The sequence below is a fragment of the Numenius arquata genome, chromosome 10 (assembly GCF_964106895.1).
Source record: "Numenius arquata chromosome 10, bNumArq3.hap1.1, whole genome shotgun sequence".
Taxonomy (NCBI): Eukaryota; Metazoa; Chordata; class Aves; order Charadriiformes; family Scolopacidae; genus Numenius; species Numenius arquata.
The window spans coordinates 16,217,127-16,243,147 of record NC_133585.1 but is presented as its reverse complement, the minus strand read 5'-3'; the positions used below and the strand labels follow the sequence as shown (position 1 = coordinate 16,243,147).

Below are 26,021 nucleotides of genomic sequence, written 5' to 3'. Positions count from 1 at the left end.
AACTGTAACATTTGTGATGCATTTATTCCAACGTAAATATACTGACTGTTTAAAAAACAGCGCTTCCCCCTTGCAGGAAGAATTCCCAATTCATATGTGAAATGTATTGGATTACATATTATTACATATATTATCCAATATATAACTCAGTTTCTAATTCCACATGTACAGCTAGAACTTAATAACCTTTGTCTAAAAGGTTACTCGTCTCCTTTAAATGCACCTCCTAAAGATCCGACATCATTTTTAACTTTATCTTTTCACGTACAACTGTATATAAAAATTACTTACTCCCACAATAAAATCCATTTACTCTCCTTTCAGATCTCCTGTTCAGGTTTCTAATGCTAGACATACTAAGGCCAACAACCCATAAAAATCTTTGGTCTCTTCACATCATGTGAGGTATATATACTGTATTTTAGAGGCAAAAAACCCTGTAGAGAAAATTAGTATATACAGGATGCTGTTACTTTTCATGATTACAGCTTGCCTGAATATATAAGGCCATCTGAATTTTAAATTATACACATCACTTCAATTACAACATCATAGCTTAATCTGAAGCTAGCAATTACGTTTTGTAAAATATATTAATACTTCATTTTAAGAAGCTGTTGAGAAGTCCAAAGATCCAAAGCACGCTTTTGTTAAGTCATTAAATTAATGCAGATTTGTCACCTCTTTTCTCACAAGCTTTGATCAACTTCTTCCATCTTCTTAATTTGCCTCCATATAAAACTGCTCAACATGCTACAAACAGCATTATACATGAGTCCTCCAACATTTCTTGTCAGACGCATAGAGCAAGACTCTGCCCTTCAACTTTTATAGCACCTTCTCATTGGAAGCTTCATTTTCCAGGACAGACAGGCCTTCTGAAAGCTAAGTGTTTTCTTCTAACTGGTTTGCCTGTCAGATAGAAGAAAAATAATTATTGAAAAACACTTTACAGATGTTTTTCTTCTTGTCCTATTTTACAGACTAGTACTAAATGTGAAAAGCAGAATTCATTGATTTTTTTAAAAAAATTAGAAGTGAAATGATATTCAAAAATATTAAAAATTATACTTTTTCTCATTTCGGCTGAATGCAGTATTACTATGTATTAGGCATAAAAATAAAGCATAATAGAATGTGTAGCATGATTAAACTGATTAAGTACAATAATTACCAGATATTTAACAAGCTAACACATCAAGAGAAACATAAGAAAAACATATATTCTTTTATATCTACACTAAGTCTGCTTAGTTCTAAGCTAGTAATTCCTTTCTTACAGGAATTTCCCCCTCACCCTTTTAAAACTAATTCTTCCAGGAAGCCATTCCTAAACTTAGGTGATATACTTCACATTTTCTATTCTATTACCTGTTTCAACAAACAAAACTTTCATTGCCCACATCAAAAGTTTTATTTAGTGCGTATCAACAACAGGAACACACTTTAAATGGCTCTAACCCAGGAGACTAGTAAAGGATAAAATACTTCCACAGATATCTATTAATTTTAGATTATGTTCCACTGTAAAACATGACAAAAAGGCACAATCCAATATATGAAAAATACACCTAGTTGTTTTACTGCAAAAGCATAGGAGTGCTGCTGAATCTGTCATCCCTGGTTATTTTAGGCAGCCTTTCCTTTATGGAAACAGAAGTCTTCACTGAACGTGGCAGAAAAATGGCTTTAAAAACTTCATGCACACATTCATTCATGCACAATGTAGGCAATATGCACTAAATCATGGGTTGCATAAGACAGAGGGGAAAATAATGCAAAGCTACAGTAAAAAAAGAAAAAAATACTCTGCCTCCTCGTCTTTAAGCACTTGGTATTTGGGACTCTGGAGATCTTCAATGCTCTCAGCAATTGGCTTATTTAGCGTTTCCGGCAGAAGGAGAGTCAGGAATCCCGCTGACAGTCCACTGATTCCAAACACCACAAACGGTACAGAAGGACTAAGAGATTTCTAAAATTAAAAATCCATAGTAAACACCAAACGTTGTTTTCTGATCTTAAAATATACGATGCGTATGAACTGCAGTCAAAACCAGCAATCTGTGCAATTACCTGTACACTGGTAGAACCAAGAAACCCAATAAATGTCATTTCAGAGAAACAGCTTCGTAAGAAAACTTTGTTTATGTGCCTTAAAGATACTGAGTGAGCCTTAGCAGTACTGAAAGCGTTACATGACAGTCATTTCACTAACAGATTAATTATTAACACAACACAGAACATTAGATTATTTCCAAAAGGGAAAAAATTCTAGGTATTTTTAAAAAACTTGTTCATTAAATCTTGAAATTGAGTGAACATTATTTAGTTTTTAATAAAAAACATTTTTTTCAAGGAATACAGGCATATGCGGTATCAAATTCAGCAAAATGCTTTTGAGAAAATTTAGTAAATCTGAGTTACATAAAAAGTGGAAGATAATCTTACCATAGATGGCACAAATGGAGCCAAAATGCCCCCAAATCTGCAAGACATGGAACAGACACCCAAGCCAGCATTTCTGTTTCAAACAAAGGACGAAAGATTCATAGTTTCAGAATACACAACTGAATCATGCGTGAACACGTGGTGGCACTATCAGAACCAACTTAAAGTTATCAGTAGCCTTTATTTAACAGAAAAGGAAAAATAAAAAAGGTTTTTACAGACCTCCAGGAGTTACTCTGAAGTTTTTCTACAACTAGCTGCGAGGAAGCTAAATCCCACCTTTCAAACCCTAGCAAGGCCACCCTGTCGTGCAATCCTTCACAGAAGTTTAAACAGAGAAGTTTTGCAACCTGCCTTACAGGGCAATTTAATCAGACACCCCTGTGCTGGATAGGGAATGATTTTAATATTTGGCAGGATCTTCAGACAGACCGTCCCGAATGTTATCTCCAGCTCAGGTCCTCAGCAGCAGCCTCTCTTCTGCCACCTCAGGTTGCACAGATGAAAAGTCAGTGCTTACCTCCAAGCAGAAAATAACTATTTGCCAGTGTAAAGCTTGAAAACATCTGGTCAGGTGTGTCACCAGAGGGGCTGCTGAATTCTGCACTCCTTTCAATTTTCAGACAAGTTTAAAACAATCTCATCTAGACTGTGATAATCAAAGCCCACGTTGGAACAGCAGGATCCTCTTCCAAGATCCTCTTCAAAGAAAGTTACAAAAATCCTCAAAGTCTTCCATTTTCCTGATCAAATGCAAAAAAATCTTCCATCTCTGTATCACTCCTAAATTTAACAGCCCCTTCAGAGACTGACATCGGCACCAGTCATCAGTGGGACAGCAAGAACCGGCTCATGGTGGCTGTTCTCCCTGCCTCTCTCAGTTGCTTCCTCTCATTCATCATCCTCCTCCTCAGTCACAGCACTGAGTTGAGCTGCTCCTGTTCATCCCATTTCCTTTTCCTCCTCCAGAGACAGGAAGACAGTGACAGGATTTAATATGACAAGCAGAGACGCAACACGGGTCGCTAGTACACCAAAACCACCTGCCTGCACGTCCCTTCCTAATGGCCCTTTGCACAGGTTAAGGGAAACAGATGATGGAAGGAACTGATGAGAAGCCACTGACTTTGGTGGAAAAATAAATAGACAAAGCAACCTTTTATCTCATTGGGTCCTCTTAGGAAAAGGAAAATAGCAACCCACGCTTCCTCACATTGAGGCAACATCGACCTGAACCCCACAAGACAAAGCCAAGCACCTCCCCGTCAAAGAAATCCCTGAACAGACAAGAGACACCAGTCTGTGTGTGAACCACTCATTTAGGAGCATCTTTCCCACAGACCCTAAGCCTGTCCACATCCAGAGGGTTACTGGCTGCTTTTTTTTCTGCCGAGAGGGAGCAGGGCAAAAGGTGATCCTAAACGCAAGTTGTGTCATCTCAATCCTGATGCAAAATGACAGCAGTTGTTAAAAGAATTTAGCATATCTTGAATTTAGAATTCAACAGATTTTGGGGTTATGCAGAACAACGTCACAGTATCCAAAAGGAAAAATGCATTATTGCCCAAGTTAATACTAATACTACTGGGAAGTGTTCTTAAGATGCCGCGCTGCCCATAGCTGACCACCCGCCCTGTCTCACCTTACTGCCACAGTTTCACCACGCTCACAAGAAGACCTACTAAACTTGACTGCTCGTGCTCCTGGCACCCCACAAGCACGGCGCTGAGCTAACGCCAGCCAAAATAGCTCTACAGGAAGGGTAATCACATCAGCCCGGGGCTTTGCTCAAGCCAGTTAGTCTGATTCCACCCATCACATACAAGGATGTCATCATTTGCAACCGTTTCCCCACGACTAAACCATGAGTTTGTTTTTACATCCATATTACTAGAGCCATGATGGCATCTCGTTCCCAAAGCCAACCTTCCTTTTTATCCAAAATGCAACAGTAGCGATGTTTTACTATCTTCAGCTTTTTTGTTCCCTAGCAGGTATTTCCAACACACACCAAAAAGGAAAAAAGCACAAAGCACGTCCACACACTCCAGCCTGCACCTCATCTCTAGCACGAGGTGTATATGTCATTACTCCATGTACCAGTTAACTTCAAAAAAATATGCCTAACAGTCCTCACGCTTAAAGTAATAAGTAGGTTTAAATAAGGAACAGTAATACTGAAAACATTTAATTTTTCTGCAAAACATCTGAATGAAAAAAAAAAAAAATCTAGAAAAAGGTTTATTCTACCTCCTCTCCACTGCTGTGGAATGGTTCATGTCTCATCACAGCCTCAGCTCCGCTGCCAGAGCGGTGCCAGGATCACCACGAAGCTTTGCGAAGACCACCAGATGGTGCTGATGCTTCGCTCTAAACTAAACACTTGCCCATCGCTGCTTTTCTTGCATAAACTGTACTTGCAATTGAAGTACCAGAAGGATAAAACATATTTTTAAATGTATGAAAATTCCTCTTGTGTGAGGAATTTTCATACGGTTTAACTTAAGTTTGCCATATTATTAAACATGAGTGGTGTAATAAAGTTGCTAATTTTTTAAACCGTCTTTATTCTTGCATTTCATTTTCTCCACTGGCAGCCTGTATCTTTGACACATAAAGTTACTTTTTTTGCCAGAATATTAGTGCAGATTCTCAAATGAAGCAGCACTTCACTTGATCATTTTTAAAATCTTCCTAATCACAAACACCTAGATTCAAACACCCAGAGCCACTACTGTAATTCTGCTAGGTATGAGCCGTCACATACTTGGCACCAAATATCAGTGGGACTTAGGAAGACAGCGTAACATGAAAACACAGTCAAACAAGCAAAAGCTGAGAAATTAAAACGTTTTCAGACTTAATTCTCTTGATTCTCAACTCTAGAAAAACAGAGGGGACAGGAAAAAAAAAAGTCAAAACTCACCCACTGAAAAAAAAAGAAAAAAAAGAGCTCAAAGAATACAAAAGTTTGGACAGGGATGTAAACAAACCCTCACATCCCATTGCAGTCAGCGTGCCTGGGACTTGCATATTAAACCTAAACCTGTGCCAAGAATCACAAGCTCAGTATCTAGAAACAATCAGTCCACCTCCATCCTCACAAGTTTTATTGCAAAAACTGTATTTGCAGACTAGCTTTTATGCCTTCGTAACATATGGTAATTTGTGAACCTCAAAAGAACAAAAAAGCCAATCCAAGGAGTCACCCACATTTATTTCCACCACTACCTCCCCCCAAAGCCCTCAGTGTCCTGGAATCAAGTGATTTATGTCACCATCCAAACTACCTCTACGGTGCTATAGGACCCATCTACCAGCTGGGACACCTCCCTACTCCACATCAGCTTCCAACTTTCCTGCTCTCTCTAAAGAGGGCTGGCTCAATGTTTGCAGTTGCTGTTCTTGAGCAAGGAGTGCAATACAGCTCAGACTCTGAACACGTACTTGGAGCACCGTTCAGAAGGTCATGTGGAACCAAGATGGGGGTGAGAAGAACAAGACTGTATGGTCTTATATTTTCCTGTCTCAGGTTTATCTTGGGATGACAGGAAAAGAGTAACCTCGCAAAGAGTTGGGCGAGAACTACGAAACATAAACTAAGGTTTTAGCCCACCTGTTCATGAATTAAATGGTGTAAAGCAAATTACTGTCATGCAGAAACTATTAAAATGAGTTGCATTATGAATATTTAATTAAATAAAAAAGACATAGGAAAGCACTTGTTTTTCAGCAGGCAAACAAACAATCATATAGGAGACATAAGCATACAGAAGGACTGTAAATAGTCCTTACTGCACAGTCTATATTTATGATTAAGTTAGCATACACTTCCATTACATCATTATGTTTGGTTTTGCACCCTGCAATTTTACTCCCAAAAATCAATAGTAGAAATGAGAAATAGAGCACCTAGCACTGCAGTGTAAGAAGCTAGTTTTCATATTTTTATTCTGGATTCAGACCTAGAGGAAGGTGCCACAAACAGCCCAGGAAAGTGCATTGGTGCAAAACGTTTCACTAATAAGCGAAGTCTTTTCAAGCCCTGGCAAGGTGCCTTAATTACAAGAACTACTCACATAGACATTTTAGGTAAAATTAGTTACAGATAAATATTAAAGCACACCAGCAATCAGTAACGCTGTGCATGAAAAGTATTTTCATTTACTCAAAAACTCTGTTAAGTTACCTCAGTACTGTTGGGTATAGTTCAGACGTATAAATATACATGATGTTGAAAGCGGCGCTCACCATCATTTTTCCACACAAAGCTAACAAAGTGGGGCCAAGGAGTAGACCTTTCAGGAAAGAGAAAACAAGCTGTAAGCGTGAATAATCTGTTTTCTTCCTCTTTTTTACACAATATTGAAAACACCCAGTCCTCTTTAAGAGACTGTCACACAAAACCAATGTTTCAGCCATTCAGCTTCAAGCACAAAAACCAGTATATCAGTTCTTCCCAACCACTTTAAGAGCTAGCATAATAACGGATACGTAAAATTATATTTAGGACCAAGAAAATCTCACCCATTTATTTGGGAAAGTATAAAACTATCACAGCTCTAATTGGACGGGCTGATGCATCCAGCTCTGCAGTCAGAATACCTTACCAGGTAACCGCGTATTTGACGGACACAAACAGACAACGTCGCCTCCTAGACTAATTTATTAGATTAAAACCATAAAACTTGATTCACCTCAACAGTTTATTTGCTCCCCGAGGACATCCTGTTGGGATTTAAAATGCAACAGCTTTCTAATCGGAAAGAACAAATACTAATGCGACCCAGTTTACTAACAGACAGAGTTTAGTTGGCTAAACTGAAGTGCGCATCTTTGAAAATCCAAAAGAAACCTGGCTGTTGTTATCCTGGTTTTGGTTACGATTATGTTTGTGCCGTCCACTTTAATAAAAAGGGAATTTAATGTTCCACCTAGGTGATTCTATGATTCTATGTATTTTTCAAGCCCAAAAAAGAACGAATGGTACAACCAGCTGTATTTCAGGTTCTCTTCCTCAGCACTGAGTTCAGCATGTCCTGGATTGGATCAAACAATGTCGATTCACTATTGAGAAAGTCCGATTCCTTCTCAGTTGCTTTTCTTTTAATTTTGCCCTTGAATATTTTCAGTTCTATTCATTTGATCAGATTCTATTTCGATTGAAACAGAAATTCATTTGTATGTAAACTGAAATCCAGAAGTTTGATTTCATTTCTTTAAGCGTGATGCATTTTTACAGTTATTTCTGTAATTCATGCAAAACAGATGCAGCATTTTCGTCCAAGTTCTCCTTTTGCGCAGTAAGAGCTGGAAAATTACATAGGAGTTGCCAGATGCAAAGGTGTGAACCTGGTCCTCAGAGCCCTGCTGGGTGCCATCAGAAAGCTGAGACATCCCTTTTTTCCCATCAACCAAACATGAAGCAATGAAGAAGAGATTTGTAATTCTCAAATGTGTTTTAAAACTTGCTGTTTCTCTCCCAGGGAGACTTAAATTGAACACTGCATATCCACATATTAGAAATATAGCATTAGTGCACTTGGGAAGTTTTGGTCTTTCTGTCAAAAGAGAAGAAAGAGTCTGTCTAGACAGAGACATGAGCACTCAGAAGCTCAGGAGTGAATTTAAAGTGCACTGTCTTCTCCAGGTGCCCCCCCTCAGGGGAGGCTGAAGGCTTGCCACGTAGGAAATTACTGCAGGATTAGAAGCACACTGGAAATTCACTGCACATCAGCTGCCTTCTGTATGTAAGCCCAGACATAGTCATTATATTTTCCTTTGGGTCGTGGAACACATTTGTAGCAATTCTTGCAGAACAGTCCATTATTTTCTTTACATCTATAAAATTTCACACCATCAAGCAGGAATACACTTTCTCCTACCGGGATTCTGGTGACCATTTATAGGTGACTCGCTAGGCCCAGACAAGCATGTCCACGCAGCATCTTTAACAATTCTGGTGTATTTTGTCTAACACCCTTTCACCTGAACATCCAGTAGCAGTGCACACTTTGCACACAGTTCTGCCTGAAACCGTACAGTCAGGGAAACTTTTTCAAACTTTGGTAAAAGGTAAAAAGTTCTTACTAGATTATTGCATTTGAGTTTTATTGATAAGGGATAATCTTCCATTAACTGATCTTTGGAATTTAGAGAAGTAAAATGGGGGAAAGCGGTAACAAACAGTGCTGACGTTTTAGACCTTCTGGAACAGGAGTCACTCTGTGACTAAGTTTTGATGCCATCAATGCCATTAGTAGTCTCGTTTGCAGTGCCATTATGTAGATTCACCCTCTGGCTGTCATCTTGATGAGTAAAAGTTCACTTAAGCAGTACTTCTGAAACTAAAGGAGTCTTTAAATTTACTTCAGAAAAAAATATCCACCAAGAAAGAGCAGTTCTCAATACACAAGGAAATATCCAAAATGAAGAAAAGCTGAGACAAAATTGATTTCATAACTGCACATTTTCTTTCCTTCTTCAGTGGAAAGCGCATTAATCAAAGTCACAAAACGTTACTATGTGTTCAACAGAAGCAGATAAATCTCAATGGAAGAAAAAAATCTAGTTACCCCTAGACTAAAAGTCTCTTTTTCTTGCTGTAGTATAAAGTAGACAAAACACAGAAGATGTCTTCGTGCTTTACAGCAACTTCTGAAAGAAAAAAATATTATGGCTCCATTCCCCCTCTGCTGCCACTCTCCCTCACCATCTTCCAATCTGATACTCACACAAATTAATTGACGAGTTCTAAGTGATAACGAAAAAGGATGCTGAGGGATATATCAGTTTCTACTTAGCCATTGAGACCGCTTTAGTCTCAAATTCAGTACATATATTTAATAACAGAAATGTTCTTGGCTTATTCCACAGGGGAAATTACTCGGATCAGATTCTCATTCACAAGTTAGCAGAATTATTTAGAAATCGAGTGAAGGTTACAGACATGAGAGGCAAGTGCCCAAGATCTCATTAAAATCTTAAACCCCTTGTAATAAAACCACTTGGAAGGATGCAGACTTAGACAAACGTAAGAGGTGTTCTCTTTACTGACAGGAGGGTCAGACTAGAGATGCAACAATCCTCATTTCATCCGAAGTAGACTCAAATTCATCACGCTCGGAGCTGAATTTCTTTGTATTTAACTGACACAGATCGCTCCGGGCCAAGAACCAGCTTTACTCTTACCACAGCGGAAAGTAAGACGTTTTAATGGGGTTAAAGTCAAGTCAACTGGAAAAGGCAGAAGACTTCCTGAAACTTAGCAACTCTCCAGGAATTATTACCCTATCCTGATTAGTCATTACTAATGAGTAAACTTGTTGGAACAACGGAAGAAACCGCCTCAATAAAAGGAGCAACAAAACATCTGAGAACTTGAATTAACACCGGCATGGCAAATAGGATTACAGGATATTTCATCTCTGTTTTTCTTCCTGAGACTTTTCCGAGATCAATTGGATGCTGGACAGCATTTATAGCTGTTAAGGACAAACATAATCTATAGAAGGCTACTTTGTAATCACATCACTCATGCTCCTCAGTCAAAACACTGTTAAGGTTAAAGCGTTTCTACAGAAGCAATATTAAGAAAAATACAAGCACAGAGCAGCCACTTCTGCTTGTCAGTGTCATATACGCGTTAAGTTTTCAGTAGCTAAAATAAAGATTAGTACAGAAAAACTGTATTTGGAAAGAAAAGTGAAAATACAAGAGCTAACATGTGAATGTCACTGACGTCAGAAAAAATGCATCTTTTGAGATGAAAAGTATACTTGATGATACTCCACTCTTGCCATAAACTGTCCTCACAGCTGCATGGTGCAGCAATGAGCAATGTGAGATTGAGGAAAGCAGCAGGCTTCTTGCCATCCCTATGGCTTCCATACTGCAATTCTGACTTCCATTTCTGATTTTCAAGCAGAAAATTTATTTTTTTTTTTAAAAGCTTTCTAGTGGTTTGAGTTTTTTAATGATGAATTAAGTTTCTGATTCAGGAAAATCTCAGTTACCACTTCTATAAATATTACATGCCACCAAAACAAATGCAAAATTAAGCTTGGCATCTCACACTGTCAAGGTCCAGTCTAACATTACACTGCACTGCACCCTGGCTATTAAATCCAGCATTTTAAGGTAAACTGCTTAATAGCGATAAATGAATGCAGTGTCAGTATTCGAGACAGAACATGATAGCTTGGCCTGACCTTCAAAGAGCCAACGGCTTGCAGTCAAACTTAGTCAATTAACAGGCTCAAATCATGCCTGCAAGAAATTAAAAGCAATATAGACAAGACCCTGGCTCCCTGAGCAGCCCCAGAAGGAAGAGAAAAAGAAGTATAAGTGGATAGGGCTTTACGCCCTGATATACTCGGTCACAAAAAAGTCATTAAGTTGTTTTGTCAGCTTTTATCCAAATTAACAAACATCTGCTTTAGCACCAGTACACACCTACCAGCACTTGTTGGTAAAAACATGGTAAATATACAAGCAAATCCTGCAAATACCAGAAAACATGTTGTAGTTTTACGTCTTCCAGACCTAGAAGGAAAAGAACACCCGATAAGAATGGAAACAAAGTCCTTCAGTATTTAATTAGTCTGCAAAATATCAACTGAAGTAGACCGCAGCATTAATAACAGTTATAGAGCTATTGTAAGTGCTTCAAATCTTGCATTATTTCACTCGTTCTATGTACTGAAGTCCTCCCACAAAAGCTTTCCTACGTCTACCCAAGTTTTGATTTTTAAGTTATTGAATTTGCAGCCTTGAGAAGAACCCATCTACTTCAGCTACAGGAACTCAGGCTTTTTTCTTCTCTGTACTGAGCAAGGCAATGGGCCCTGTCACCAAAAGGGTATTACAGTGCATACAAAGATCAAATTAATATTGCTCAAGAAAGTGTAATTCTAATGCTCCCTACTCTGTATTTCTCTTTTACAACTTTCCATAAATCTATGCAGTTAGGACACACAGTAAGACTATTTTGTAAGCTTTTGTGTCTACTAGTATACACATGGAAATAGGCAGAGGCTATTTCTACTGCCTAATGTTTTAAAACATGAGAGAAGATAAAAGGATAGAAAGTCGCCGGCCCTTCTCCACATCTGCCATACTTAAATATTTCATAATTATTTGCAAAAGATCTCAAATAAAGATATTCTTAATAACAGTTTGCAGGCATGTAGAAATACTATACATGCTTGTTACTTCATGAAGCCTCACAGCTATTCCTAACTACTATCCCATACTAGTAGAGAGGCAGTATCTATAACAAACATACACCACTTGTTTTTAAAATCTTGTAAATATTTTTGCAACAAAAAAGCTATACTTTAAGGATACTGCTCACTAAAACCGCACAAAACCAGAGCTTGTCACATACTGTTTTTCATTAAGCACCTAAAACCACACATATCCTTACTTCAGGAAATCAAAAGCTTGAAATTTAGCGTTACTTTGACAGATTACAATGAAAATAAAAACAGAGGAGGACTTGGCAGTTTGTGGTTTAAAAGCATGTCCTTGACTCAGGCTTTGTGCGCTTGAGGCGAAGGTTGGCTGGTTGTTTTGCTTTTTAGCTTGACCAAGCCAACAGCTTTTTTCTGCCCCAAAAAAACCAAAAGGTGACATCCTCACCTGACTAAGGAAAATGGGATTTTTGCCACTGACCTCAGTGACACCAAAAGTATCACTACAAAGATAGGCAAACTGAAGGTTACGCGAAACCCTGAGTAGCTCTGGGTTGCCAGACTGTTCGGCCTTTGGAAATAAGCACCCAACATAAAGGATGGCCTCCAAGTATAATAAAAAGTATGAAAATATGTGACATCGATTGTTCATGCCTTACTGAAAATTCAACAGCTCTCACTTCAAAGTTCTCTTTGAAAAGTTTAAGTAAGAGTGAACAATGCTGGAAACTACTTTTAACAGCAGTTGGTAGGCAGTACAAAACCAAGTCATTCTGAATATAATATGTAAGAGATACATATGTTATACATACTTAAGTAACTAGCTTACTCACATTTTTTCCACAAAGACCAAATTTTTTTAAATAACATTAATCATTGAAAAGCTCATCTCTTGAGTAATTCAAGAGACGAATAAAACTAAAAAACATAAGAGGTAGAAAATCAGAGTCCTATTTCTGTAACAACTGCAGAAACCCCTGCAACAGAGTAAACCCCCAAATAATCAACAATGTTTAGAAAAATAATGAAGTACCTTGCTAAGAAAAACGTTAATATTTTCCTAGACTATCTACAAATATATGCAGAAAACTGGGAATTAAATTTTTCTTACCAGGACTTCTCAATAAAAAACATGCAGAGAGGAAATGCTGGAACTTCTACAAGACCAGAAAGAGCCACATTTAAATACAGATTTCCTCTTAATTCACCAGCATTTAAAGTTAGTCCATAGTACACAAAGCTGCAGACATACCTAAAAATAACCACAAAAGTTATATTACTACCATAACTAATCTTTAGGACTAAGATGGCAGTTAAAAGGTAAATTATGTTGATTTACGGATGAGCTATATTGAGTTACATGCTAGCAAGACAACTCTTACTTCCTCCCCAAAAGGGAAACAATGCAAAGAGAATAGTTCCTATTTAATTAAAGTAACTTCTTGAAAGAAGACAAGTGCTCATATATATATGCACAGCATAACTTTCAGAATTTTCTATTAGCTTGGGTTTTTTCCTAGGTTATTTAGCAAGTCTAATAAGCTTAACTAGAGGCTGACGTAAAGCTTAACTGCTGTAAAGCAATTCTATGAAAGAAAATAATAAGTACAGTCATTGCTTAACACAGAGTGTCTTCCTCAAACCTAGGAAGGGCTTCCCCAATAAATGCATGATCACTGTCCTTGGAAAGACTAAGCCCCCACATCCCCGCCCCACAACAACCAACAGTGGGTTGGAAAGGCCACCAGATCTTACAAAGACATTTTGCCTATTCCCTAGTTGCTCCCTTACTGTCCAAGTGATGCAGAAAGGGAAAGGGTTTGCCTGACAGAGGGAGAAGCACGTCCTCTGCCAGTCGCAGCTGAGGATGGTGCCAGGGGCTCCCAAGCAACAGCACAAAGAGCTGGGTGACAACCACCGTGACACCACTCCAACAGCTCCGTGCGCTGTATCTTCACAGGGTTTGAGACAGAAGACACAGTGCTGCGACCTCTTCTTCCAGAAGGCAAGGACGCCTTTGTGTAATTTCTTATCACCATACTTATATTTACCTACCAGCAACTTAAAGAGTCTAAGATGCTTCTGGAAAGGTCCCACTTTGCAAAGATGTTCCTGCCACTTCTCCCACATCCTGCACATCTCACAATCCCACACATCAAACTACTGATTTTTCTCATCTATATCCTGACAATCATTGAACAACAAATGACACTGAACTTCAACAGGAAAACTTGTTCTTGGCATTTTGGAAAAGAGCTGTTCCTCCAACACTTTTTAGCTCAAGCCAATTTGCAACAGCTGCTGCTGTAACAACCAACCCAACACCCTCCCCACCCCAGGGGTTCCCTCTGCCCTGCCATTTATTGCCAATATATTATATTACATCCTCTTGCGCTTTGGGGTGGGGTTGTTTTTTTTTTCCAAGTTGTACCACTTTTCAAGACAGCACCTAATATAAATCTACCCAATCTGTATTTTATCTTGCCCACGGTTTTCCTCCACTGAACCTGTGTAATGTGCTTTCGGGCTCTCAACGCTTATTCCTCTTCTAAATCTCTACTGTTGTCTAATCCACGTAGTCCTTTTCTTCCTAAGACTGATTCAAGTACACGTCCTCTCAGTAATTTCTGCTTCAGCTTCTCATTTCACTCAATGTAAATATGTTGTCACCAGATTATTTCTTAGGTTTTGAAACGGTTTCTAAGTAACACACCAAAAATAAAATGCAGCAGCAATAATAATGAAACATCAACTTTACAACACATCACTTTAGATTATTATTGCCTGCCATCAACTGAAAAATTAGCAATTTAGTTTGAGGACAGAATTTTTAAAGGAAAAGGATGAAATCTTAATTGTTTCCTCATGTTAGCCCAATGCACAACATCTCAGCATCTTGTTATTACATACCAGATGTACATCAGTACGATGGTTCGCCACCGAAGGACTGGATGTTTTACTAAGTTTAAGATACCAGGTGCCGATTCATCCCTTCTCAAAGTTCCTGCACTTGGTTTTAATTTTATATTTAATCTCTCTTTTCCATTACCAAGGGCAATATATTGCAACACATCTTCAGCTTCTGCTATTTTCCCTTGGGAATACAGCCATCGTGGTGATTCTGGGAGCATACTAACAGGAAAGAACAGAAAAACAATGATGACAAGTTCGTTCCTATGAACACAGCACTACAGTCAATCTTGACATTTTGTAGATCAATACTTTAAAAAAAAAAAAACCAATACAAAATTCAGAGAAGAACATTCTATTCGCACTGTTCTGCATGTTAAATTCCACATACTCTGACAATAATACAGCTAACCTCACAGAAGGATTGTTGGAGATGCTTGACAAAGCACTCAGTCATGTTTAAAATCTAAATCTTGACTTGTGCTGAACTTATTTCTTAGGAAACACTACACTAACATTGTCCAGCAAGCATCTCAAATCCCAATTATCTGAACAGCCTGAATAAAACTTTGTTTTCACAAAGTTCATTCCAAGCTTCTCTATTATAGGAAGCTCTGAGTTGGAGCAGAGAGAAAAAGAAGCGTTACTGGGGAATTAATTACCAGGATCCAGTACTAGCTCATCACTGGCCACCTAAGTTTTAAAACTCTTCTTTCCAAGTACAATCAGAATAACCTTCCTTACCACAACTTCAGTTCATGATTCCTGTTTTTCTCAGGTTATAGAGTGTGCTGCTGCTTTTATACAAGCCATAAAACAAAGAATGGAATCTTTTTAACTGAACCTTTATTTTCTCTGGTACTCCTAACAGAGATATACATCCTACAACCAAACTAAACTTCCATTACTTCAGAGGATCTCAGTATTTTTAGCATTTGGGGGAATTATATTTCCATCAGAAACAGGACACCATAGAGGAAAATACGCAGAACTTATTTTCTCAGCCCTGGGGCTTTGTTTTCCTTGACTCCAGGAAAAGGGGGACAGGGCTGGCATATTCTTAAACATAACTTATTTCAAGAGCAGTTCTATCTAAAAAATAATTGAAAATTTTAGAAATTTAAATAAAAAGTTTTTCTATCTATGCTGTATGCTAGACATTCCCTGTACTAACATGTAGGCAACCTACTACACCAATTCTTTGATTTCTTCTGCAGCTTCAACTAGGGATCAGAAGTATATAAGGTGTATTACTTTATTTGTTAAAAGAGTATTTTGTAACAACGCAGGCTAGACAAAACTAGCACTTTTAATTCCTTTAATACTGATGCATTTCATAACCTTTATGATAATGTCCATGCAGGAGTTCTAAATAGGAGCCCCCAAACACAACACTGCTGAGAACAGACACAACGGACCTCAGAAGCAAGCAGATACATAGCGGATCTCACTAAAAAGGCTATTCCAAGTGCTCTCACTTATTTCCCCTTTGCATGCATGCGTCTCATGAAAAGAAACTCTAAAAATCCCTCTAGGATCACTTCCAAAAGTTCTCAAGCGCTGAAGCCCTTCCTTGGCAGAAGGCAGTGTTCCTGGCTGATGCTCCAGCTCACAGCCTCTGGCAGGCCTTCCCTTCCCCAAGCAGATTTGTAATCGAGTTTTATCGGACAGCTGGCACACAGCTGCTCTTCGCAGCACTGGCCACCACAACTGTAACAGCATGCAGAAACACAACCTTCTCTTCTGGGTAACCCTGACCACCTGCTTAATTTAAAACTGCTGCTTCTTCGCACAATATGATTTTTCTCTTGCTTGGTTGACAAAACCATACAGAAAAGTGTCATCTTTCTTTATACCACTTTCTTGGAGGAAAAAAAGTAACTGTTAAGTTGCTGTTTATTTTTTCTTATAACACATGTGAAACACTTACAAAGAAAGAAGGAAGAAGATGACTCCTGGAGTATTCGATACCAAGGCCAGGTAGCGCCATTCTCTTACATAGTAACCCAATAAAGCATAAACAGCAATTCCAACTGCAAATGTCAAATTAGTTAACGAACCTGAAAATACAAGACCAAGACGGTGACTACAGAAACCACTGGCAAAAAAAAAAAGTTCTTAAGCAGAAGCCTGAAATTCCCAGCCCATGATATATCTAAATAAAATAGCAATTTTATGAGGTATCTTTAGGGCAGCTGTGAACTGGCTTAAGTGCATTATGCAAACCCAATTAAGAATAGCTTTGTTTAACATATAGCAGAGTTGGGGTTTATTTCCTCTTTCAAAAATAAAGGGTGGTACATAGGAAAGCACAAGAAATTAACAGGAACCTACAGACTAAAAGAAAACCTGAGGACAGGAAGGGGAAGCACTAAGAGTGAGTGATTTATTTCAGTCTATTAAGGTAATCTTGAATAGAGGTGGCAGGCTGGAACAGAGAATGGAAGTTATAAAAGTACGAGGACTGAGTTCAGTACAAAAACAGCTGCAAGCCACAGGATTATTACAGCACGCTTCTGAACAAGCATATAAAAAAAAAACAACACCATGTTAAAAATAAGGGGTCAACTTGAACTCCAAAAGCCTAAAAAACCCTCTGCAGACTAGCACAAGAGATCTCGTACTAACCCAGAAACCCCCAGCTATCACCCGCAGAGCCCAGCTCACAGCCAACACCCAGGAGGAGAGCTTCTTTAACCCTGCTGAGCTGCATCCAGCAGCTCCCTCTCCTTCAGCCCCTGGCCAGTTGTTCAGCACCTCTTTCTCAACAGCTGAGCAGAACTAGAATAAAGCACCTAGAGCGACAAGCGGCAGGAAACGGACTGTCTCTTCGGTCCATCAGGAGGCTGGCCCTGCAGGGAGAAAGGCTGGGAAAAGCAGAGAGAGACAACAGGGCGAGGGGGAAAGAGGGGCAGGAGAGAGAGAGAGGGCGTGAGTCAAAAAAGTGAACCCAGGAGAAGAAGAAAATTCAGTACTTAAAAAAAAAAATTAACCACAACTATCTCATACATCCCCAAGAGTCCAGAGAAGAAATAAGAAAAATAGTAGAATGAGGTAACTGAAGAAATGAGAGAGAGAAATTGCTCGCATCCATGGAAAGTCAGCGTTTGGACCAAGTTTTCCCCCACGTTGCACCAGCCAAAAAGGCGTTACAGTCTGAGCTGCTCCAGCTTTACAACAAGCGTTAAATTTATTTTAAGTCTTGGCAGAGGCATACAAAAAAGGACATTTAAAAATACTGGATGGTCAGCACATCCAGCAGTGGGAAAAACACTCTCCAGGCATTAAGTCATTTTGTGGTGCAAGGAAACTTCAAGAGAATGCTTTCAAGAACACCTTCCCAAGACACCATACAACATCATTCACAAGTTGGCAGGATCTGCCAAAACGTATATTATTTTTTTAATGTAATGCAGTGTACAAACAGAGAAATTTTAGGAATCAATGTACCAATTTTAAAACCACAGTTTTGCTATTTATCACATTTGATCACATCTTCCTTAGTCAAGCACCTTTCCCACAGAAGTTAGAACTTGGACGAATCACATCACACTTACGCTACAAGCTGACTTTACTTGGTATGAACTTAAAATGTAAGGTATTGATAGTCAGAACAACATGTGGCACAGCAATAATGATTAAATATTCCCAAATCCCACCTGTAAATGACCAAAATGATTTTCCTACATATTCTTGTGTTAGGACAAAAGACACAAGAGCCATTCCACCATTCACAATTCCAACAAAAAAACGTGAAACTGCAAATATGTCATAATTCGGAGCCAATGCTGTGACATACCCAAAAACAACATCAAAAAATAGACCTGTAGAGAGAGAATAAAATGTAATTAGCACTTGTGCTACGCAGCTTGAACTCAGAAGAAAGGCAAGGAGAACAGTCAGTTACTGACTGTAATGAGTACTCTCTAGTCCTTGTCTCTAACCTCTCACATTTGGCTTTCTGAAATCACAGCATATGAAAGTTACAATAATTTTCAAGCCACACTTGAGGTCTGCAGTGCCAAAGATGATGCTCCCTTGAGACAAAAAGACCTTTTGGCTGCAAACACAGCTGGAAAACACCAGGACACGAGTAACCCACTCCAAAGATGTTTAGGGTAAGCCATCCTCTCCCAGCCCCTCCAAAAAAAGCAAATCATTTTTATTGGGAACAATATGGTTGGCAATGTGTGGAATACTGTGCTCCAACAGTAATAGTCATAGCAAAACCAGGGTTTTTTTCATCTCCCATGGATATTCCAGTGGCTGTTATGCTGCTCAGCCCACACACACTAACAAATTTTGGTGCTGCTCTACTCCGAGTGTAAGCTTACACAGATCATTGAGTCCGTATCATTGACAGAGCAGGTGACCCACGGGCAGCCTCCGGGTAGGGTGGCCCACAGGCAGAAAAGAGATGATGTTATCCACACAGAATGCTTAAGAAAAACCTTTTTAAAAATCTTACCTGAGATATACACTGGTTTCCTGCCCAGTTTATCTGACAAAGGGCCAAATGTGATATTTCCAATAAGCAATCCAGCAAAAAACAGGGATGATGCAAGGTTTACTTTGTAGGCTTCTTGTTCAATCAGGTACCACTGTCAAAAAAAGAATCTCCTTATTGTTAGAAGTAGTAACACCAACTCACTAGCTTCCTCAAAACTAATAAAAATCTATGAAAAGTCTTCTCTTGCCATCTCCCACTTCCTGCATTATATCCAATTAAAATTTTGTTCAAAGGTTGATAGGTAAGCCAACAATAGTCATACCTTTTCCTCCCTAACAGATTCATGTCTCTACTTCCCCTCCCCCTAGAAGATAAGCAGGGAGTGATTATGGAAGGATGTTCTTGTTTTATAAAAACTTTAAGAACTACTTATTGACTACTCATTGATGTTTTAGTGTCTTATGGTGCACATACATTTATGTTCAAACAAGAGTTATAAACAAATGATCAGTTTTCTTTAGAAATGTACTTTCTACCTCATCCAAAAGCTAAACTGAGGCAGCATTACCAAAAATTGTCAGAAGAGAAGAAAACGAACTGACAGCGGGTTGAAATGGGAATGAAGCTCATACTACTTCCTGACAGGGCAAGGCGCAGAGAGCTTGTGCAGCCCCCCTGCTTCAAACAGAGAATCAACACTCATAGATTTGAGATTGTTGAGATTACACAGACATTGCTGACATCATGAACCTGGGAAAGAATGGCAATCAGAAAATCCTAAGTGATTTTCCAGGAAAAAAAAAAAAAAAAAGAAAAGTTAACTAATTGAATGAAAGCTTTACCCCCAAAAAAGTTTTAATCATTACTTGAGTATTTCAAATACCTCCCAGTATTTACTAGAAAATTTACTTTCACAGAAGTGGATGAATGTCATACTGACTTTTTTTTAAGTGGCATGTGCAGTATGTCCTTTGGGTAAAGGAAGAAGAATCCTAATCCGATTTGCTTTTTTTAAAGAAGTAGGTGGTTTAAAAAAAAAAAAAAAAAAGCTTAAGGGAAGAGGCCCACGACCAAAATCCAATCCAGAGTACTAGGACCTCAGCCCTGAAGAGTCTGTCTTGAATTAATACAGATCCCCAAAGAATATTAGGAATTTACTGAAACTTTTAATTGTAGCAATCTCAAGAAACATGTACTTTTACTCAATCAGAGCTCATGTAGTGGCAAAGTACAGAGAAGACCTGGCTCCGTCCACCCAGTAACCCACCAGTTACCGGTGCTCCACTCATCCAGCAGCCTGCAAGATGCAGATTGCAGGAGCAGGACAAGATTTACCACATTCACAGGACACCTTCTTTAGTCCAACGTACCCAGTGTCCCAGCACTGTGGAATTTTAAGGGACTTTTGGATACCTCGCGAAGGTAAAATTCCTGTGCAGCAGCATTTGCAGCTGGTTTCTGCTATACCCTGCTGGGTAGTAAATTCTACCCTATCACATTGGATAAAGAATGTGGCCCCAAAACTTACAGTTTCTTAACTTTCTGAGGAGACTTCAACAATGAAATATTCCTGGGCACGAACCCTCAGGAAATTTCAAGTATAAAAATAACACAGCGTGTGCTCTCCAAGGCACGGAGCACTGCTGGCCTAAGTCCTTCTTCTCCGTGCTAGCACTCCACAGCATACAAATGTCAAACTCCCCGCCCTTGGCTGCGGAGTGTTTCAGAGATAAAATAAACTTTATGCTTCTGAATATGGTTCTAAAAATCTACTTGAGTAAAGGACCGTTTCTATACCAGATGTAAGACATTCCTGAACTCACCTTCCTAAGCATCATCACTTGTTAAAGCAGGGGACTGAGTTGATGCCAGACCAAGAAGCAATTCTACCAACTGTATTTTCCACGAACCAAGCCTGAGCTATTATTTACAAAGTCTTAGTTACACCAAAATTAATTGCAATGGTTAGTTCTTGAAACAGAACTGAAGAGCTGCCCTGAAGTTTCACTGTGCTCCAGAGCAGAACAGTGCCCCTGCCAAACCAGAACAGAACTGGAAATATTTACAGTTTAAGCTCCATGACCAAAATAAAGGAAATAAACTTGACGAAATCAGTTTCCTCTCTTGAGATAGAGCAAGAGAAAAGATTGCAAACTATTAATTGTGCTGCTTAGCGTGTCACAAAGTTGCTCATATTTTAATAAGCCTGCTATAATAATCTGTGAAGAATAACTCAAAAGAATGTGCCTACTTTATTTGCACAAAAGGAACTTGTTAAATATTTGTCAAAATTAACTGTAGCTTGCCAACAAAAACGTTGCCAATTTTGCTATCACCAAAACAGACATCCTCTCAGCTCTTTAAATTCACATGGCAGCTTGATTTAGTTACTAGACTGCTAGCATACGGCGAGATGTTGGCCAGCACCTAGAGATTCCATGAAAAACTATTAACAATGTAATTTAAGAATCCTTACCATAAAGTTACTGAAATGAACGGGAATGTAAATTTGTTTCAATAAGTCTTGAGAATTACTACATATTTTGGAAATAGGGACACTAACTTTTCCATTTAAAAACACATTATTAGTTAAAATCTGCTGATTTATGATTGTAAGTTAAGCACTACCCCATCTCACGCATCCTGCTGAGAGTCTGAAACTGAAGAGTGATCTTGGAAAACACTCCAATCAAGCAAAATCTGTTTCTGACAGAGGATGTGATCCAATATTACATCATTCATTCTTATGTCTAGTCACTACATTTTTCCAAGATAAACATTACACACTCACATTTGGAATAATGGGAAGGAAGCAAAAATTTGGCACCGGCTGCACCAAGTGCTAACCTGTCTTAGACGAGTTTACTGACAACCGCTCCAAGAATTCCATCAGCAGAACTCTTGGCAGTTCACGCCACAAGCCAAGCCACCCACGCAGTCCTTTTTCTGGCACCGGCAGCAACGCTTAGGTCACTGGTGCTCGCCTGAGTGATTACAGCCCAGGGACCAGCAGAAAGCGAACACAGCCTTTTGCATGGAATTCACAAGGCGCGAGGACGAAGGGTCAAGCTTCTGTCCCACTCGGCAAACTTCAATCTGTTCCATCTCCCACTCTCAGCACACGCTAAAAATACCCAGACACGTGGTGCATGAGTTTCATTTTCATACTAGTTTTAGTCTTTATCTTCTGTGAGAAACTAATCCAGCTCATGGTAAAGCTCACATGCAGATTGCGCAGATTACACGACACATTGAACCTTTTCTTGGTAGAAAACAAATTATCAGGAGGAGCTCATCCTAAATTCTCGAATTATAAACTGTAGTTAAATGATCATTCTTCATTAGTAATGACTTCCTAAGACATCTGAAGATAAAGAAAACTGAAGCCAAAATAAATAATAGAAAGGAAGTTTACCCTATATTAATAAGTATTAGATTTATGCTAGGAAGGCTAAACTAAAAATTTAGTCATATACTTTCTGATTTAAAAATAATAATAAGAGAGGATGTGATGGCTGGGTTCCACTAATTTTCGTAGCATAAGCAAAACATTACACTAAGCCCCACTCAGCTTTTACAAGCGCCACATCCTGCACTAGTGGCACAAATCCCAAGAGGAGCAGAAATGGTCAGGCGCGACGGAAGTACTTGCCTCAGTTACGATAGATGTGAAGTTGTCCGCAAAATGGATATGCCTGGCAAGCTCAGCTCTGCTCGCTGGAATTACTTCTTGGTCTATATGATACTCGGGCACAGCTCCCACAAGCACAATAAGCATCGACTGACAGGCCACATACACCTTAAAATAAGACAGAATTATTTACCCTAAACAATCCCAAGGAGACCTGATGGAATACTATAAGCTTTTCATTATCAATTACCAATTTCCCTCCACCCAGCATCACAAACAAAATGCAGTCTACTGTGTTTAAATCCCAGATGGGATCATCGAGGCCGTTGGGAGCAGCGGGTACCACCCCTGGGATGCTGGTGCACTTTCAGTGAGAGCTTTGTATTGACACCCCCCCCCCCCCCCTTGCAAAGTTCTTCAGTTCTTGCTGTTTTGTAGCCAGGTACAGGAAAGGAAGACACTGAGACCTTCATCCTAGTTTCGCAGCCGAGATCTAATACTTAGACCAAGATTATTATTATAAATAAATATTTTACTCACTATACTCAAAAGAATGCAACCCGTAGTGACAAGTCAAAAAGAAATATAATGTTATATTTTTAGAAGTCTCTGCTAGTTCTTTCCAATGCAGAGGCTGAAATTTTAACCTGATCATCAGGAGAACTAGAATGTGCAGGAATAATAAAGATTTTCATAAAGAAACACTTATGGGAATATTTATTCATGAAGCTATGGGCTTCGAGATATTTTGAATGTCTTCCAGGCTTTTTGCATGTGATTTTATTTTTTCTAACTTCGAATAACATCATCCTTAAGCATATCCGCGTATTGGTGATTTTCAGCACGTTACCACCGATGGAAGTGTTTTGAATATAGCATGGCTTCCTTCGTTGGGCCACAAGTCTTTGGGTGGTGGATTTGGCTGGACATAGTTTCAGTGTGCCATCCTACCCTCTGCTTACCTTGGACCTTCTTGCAGAAACACATTATGAACCAAACCCCGCAATCTCCCTCCCTCCCTCCCTCCAACAGGGTTTTAATTCCAAATGCAGAACTGCCCTAACAGGAGGAAGCCCGTTAAGAAGAAACTAAGGGAGCGAAATGGATGAGTGTTTGCACGCGGGGGTGTGGACGCTATTTCAAGACAAGCGCCCTGCAAACCACTTCTCACAGGAGAGTTAAAAAAAAATAAACCAACGAAAAGAAAAAACCAAAAAAAAAAAAAAGAAAACACCAAAAAAAAAAAAAAAACAACAACCCTCACACAAAACACACACACCCCCCCCAGAAAAACCCCCGTTGCTGCGGTTGGGCTCCATTTCCTTCCACCCAGCAGCAGCTGGAGGGGCGCTCCTCGAGACGTGGAAGACAGGCGCAGACACAAGGAAAACCGCTCACAAACTCTGAGGAGTTAAGCGCGTAAGACCGCGCTGAGGGCAGCAAGGGGTGCGAAAAACAACTTGCAACAGGCGCCAAACCCACCAAATCCTTCCTTCGAAGCGGACACGGAACCGGGAAGGGGAGGAGGGGGGGGGGGGCGTCCGAGAGGATGCTCGCCGCGGCGCTGCTAGGGGCGGGCTGCTTGGCCATCCTCCCCCCCGAGAGGCACCACCCCCAAACCCGGGAAAGCCCGGGAGGCAGGGAAGTCCGAGCCCGTTCCTCCTCACCTGCAGGAGCACCAGGAAGGCGGTGAGCCGCCGCTGCACGCCGCCGAACTCGCCGGCCGCCCCGAAGGCCTCCTCCAGCCCCAGCGCCATGTCCCGCCCGCCGCCGCCCCGAGCTGCTGCCGCCGCCCCCGCCCCGCCCCGGCCCGGCCCCGCTCCGCCCGCCTCCGCACACACCTGCCAGCGCTGCACGGCGCGGATCATCCGCTGATTTAGTATTTAAAAAAAAAAAAAAAAAAAAGCAGCGATCCCGAAGAATCGACTCTATGAGCGGAGCGGGGAGCACGGGTGGGGGATACAGCCTCGCAAGGCCGGCCAGAGGGGAGGGCGCTGGAAGGGGATAGGGCCACATCGCCTCTCCAAAAAACCCAGCTGCAAGGGGACACCCCCAGAGGGGAGAGGGACCGCTCAGCTCCAGCGCTGCACGAAAACGGGAGCAGCTCCCCCTCCCTCTCCCATGACCTCGGTTTTTAAGGGATCATCAGGATTTTTCATCAGGATTTAACCTAGCCTAGGTAATTGCAGGCTGCTCCCGAAGGTTAATTTTGCTCTGCAGCCTTCTCCCCAGGCTGCTGCCTCCCCCCAGATCGGGTAATTGGGCGCCTACAAAACAAGTCCGTTCTGCTTGCTGATTCAATAAAACATATTTAACTACCATAAATACTCTGTTCACCCGGTGGCCTCCATCCAGGTTGCAGAGTGCCACCTAAAAGCTCCACATGCTGTGGACAATAGGAGGAACTCCGGCTAAGGTGGTGATTCTTGTATTAAGAAGAGAGACATTAACTATTATTAATTAGGGCTGGGGAAAAGGGGTTTGACAAAAGCACAGCAGGTGGCCTTTGGTGTAATTCCTGCAGGGCTGCAATACACATGGTTATGCTTGCATTTTTCCTGTCATCAGGTTTAAAGATGCAGCTTTACTATTATGCTAGCTTTATATAGGGGTGGCTTAGATTTTTTTAAGTCTCTGCTTTGGGGATAGGTCTTTCTCCCCAGTTAGCCATATCAAGAAACTCTTTCCTTTGAGGCAGTAAATTAGGATTACATCCCCATAGTATTCTTGGTCCCGGAAAATTAAAATTAGCAGAAAGACTAGATGGGACAGCGCAGCTCACCGAGAAAGCAGCGAGTGCCACGCGACATAGTGGGTATGTTGCCCAGGAAGAGCTAAGCGAGGGTCAAAGTGCTGCTTACCTTGGAACTGTGACAGCACGGATAAAAGCTGCTTTCTAAATAATTTCTGAGCTTCCTCATCCACGTAGTCACCATACATTAGCAGATGGTAGTGAAATCCTAGGTTTTATTTGAAGTCTTCACAGCCTCTGCTCCAGCTGCTTTCACGATTCCTACCCTAATTCAAGCAGAGCAATCTGTTGCTGAACCTTGGCAAAGGCAGGCAGACATAAACAAGACAGTTCCTGTCTTGTTCCTGAACCGATCTACAGAAAGGAAGAAAATAATTTTGGAAGTCTACTGATTTTACAAGACCAATTAGGTTCCCCCTCATGTTCAGTCATCTGTTTTCCCACATTAGTGTCGAAAACACACAACACAAGGACTCAAGAAAAAAAAAAGCCCCCCAAAACTGTCACCATTGCTGCATCCGCTTCATCTTTTTAGCCTAGGACATACGTACCAGCGCTATTTTAGAATCACCAGATAATCATTCCCTGAGCAGGTCTCACCAGCATCATGTCAGACAGCAGGAAGACAGCTTTTAG

At 40.2% G+C, this 26,021-nt stretch overlaps 1 protein-coding gene across 1 annotated transcript; it reads right to left on the bottom strand.

Annotated features, from left to right (window-relative positions):
* LOC141469395 (solute carrier family 22 member 15-like) lies at nucleotides 1-24,393 on the bottom strand. The gene is made up of 12 exons (XM_074154909.1): nucleotides 24,301-24,393; nucleotides 22,655-22,801; nucleotides 19,021-19,153; nucleotides 18,212-18,376; nucleotides 16,483-16,612; nucleotides 14,553-14,774; nucleotides 12,754-12,894; nucleotides 10,907-10,992; nucleotides 6,638-6,746; nucleotides 2,449-2,521; nucleotides 1,814-1,972; nucleotides 1-912 (listed from the first exon to the last, which is right to left on the bottom strand). Exons 1-12 carry the CDS (start codon nucleotides 24,388-24,390, stop codon nucleotides 886-888), a joined length of 1,482 nt encoding a protein of 493 aa, XP_074011010.1. The 5' UTR covers nucleotides 24,391-24,393; the 3' UTR covers nucleotides 1-885.
* Nucleotides 24,394-26,021: the final 1,628 nt, after the last annotated feature.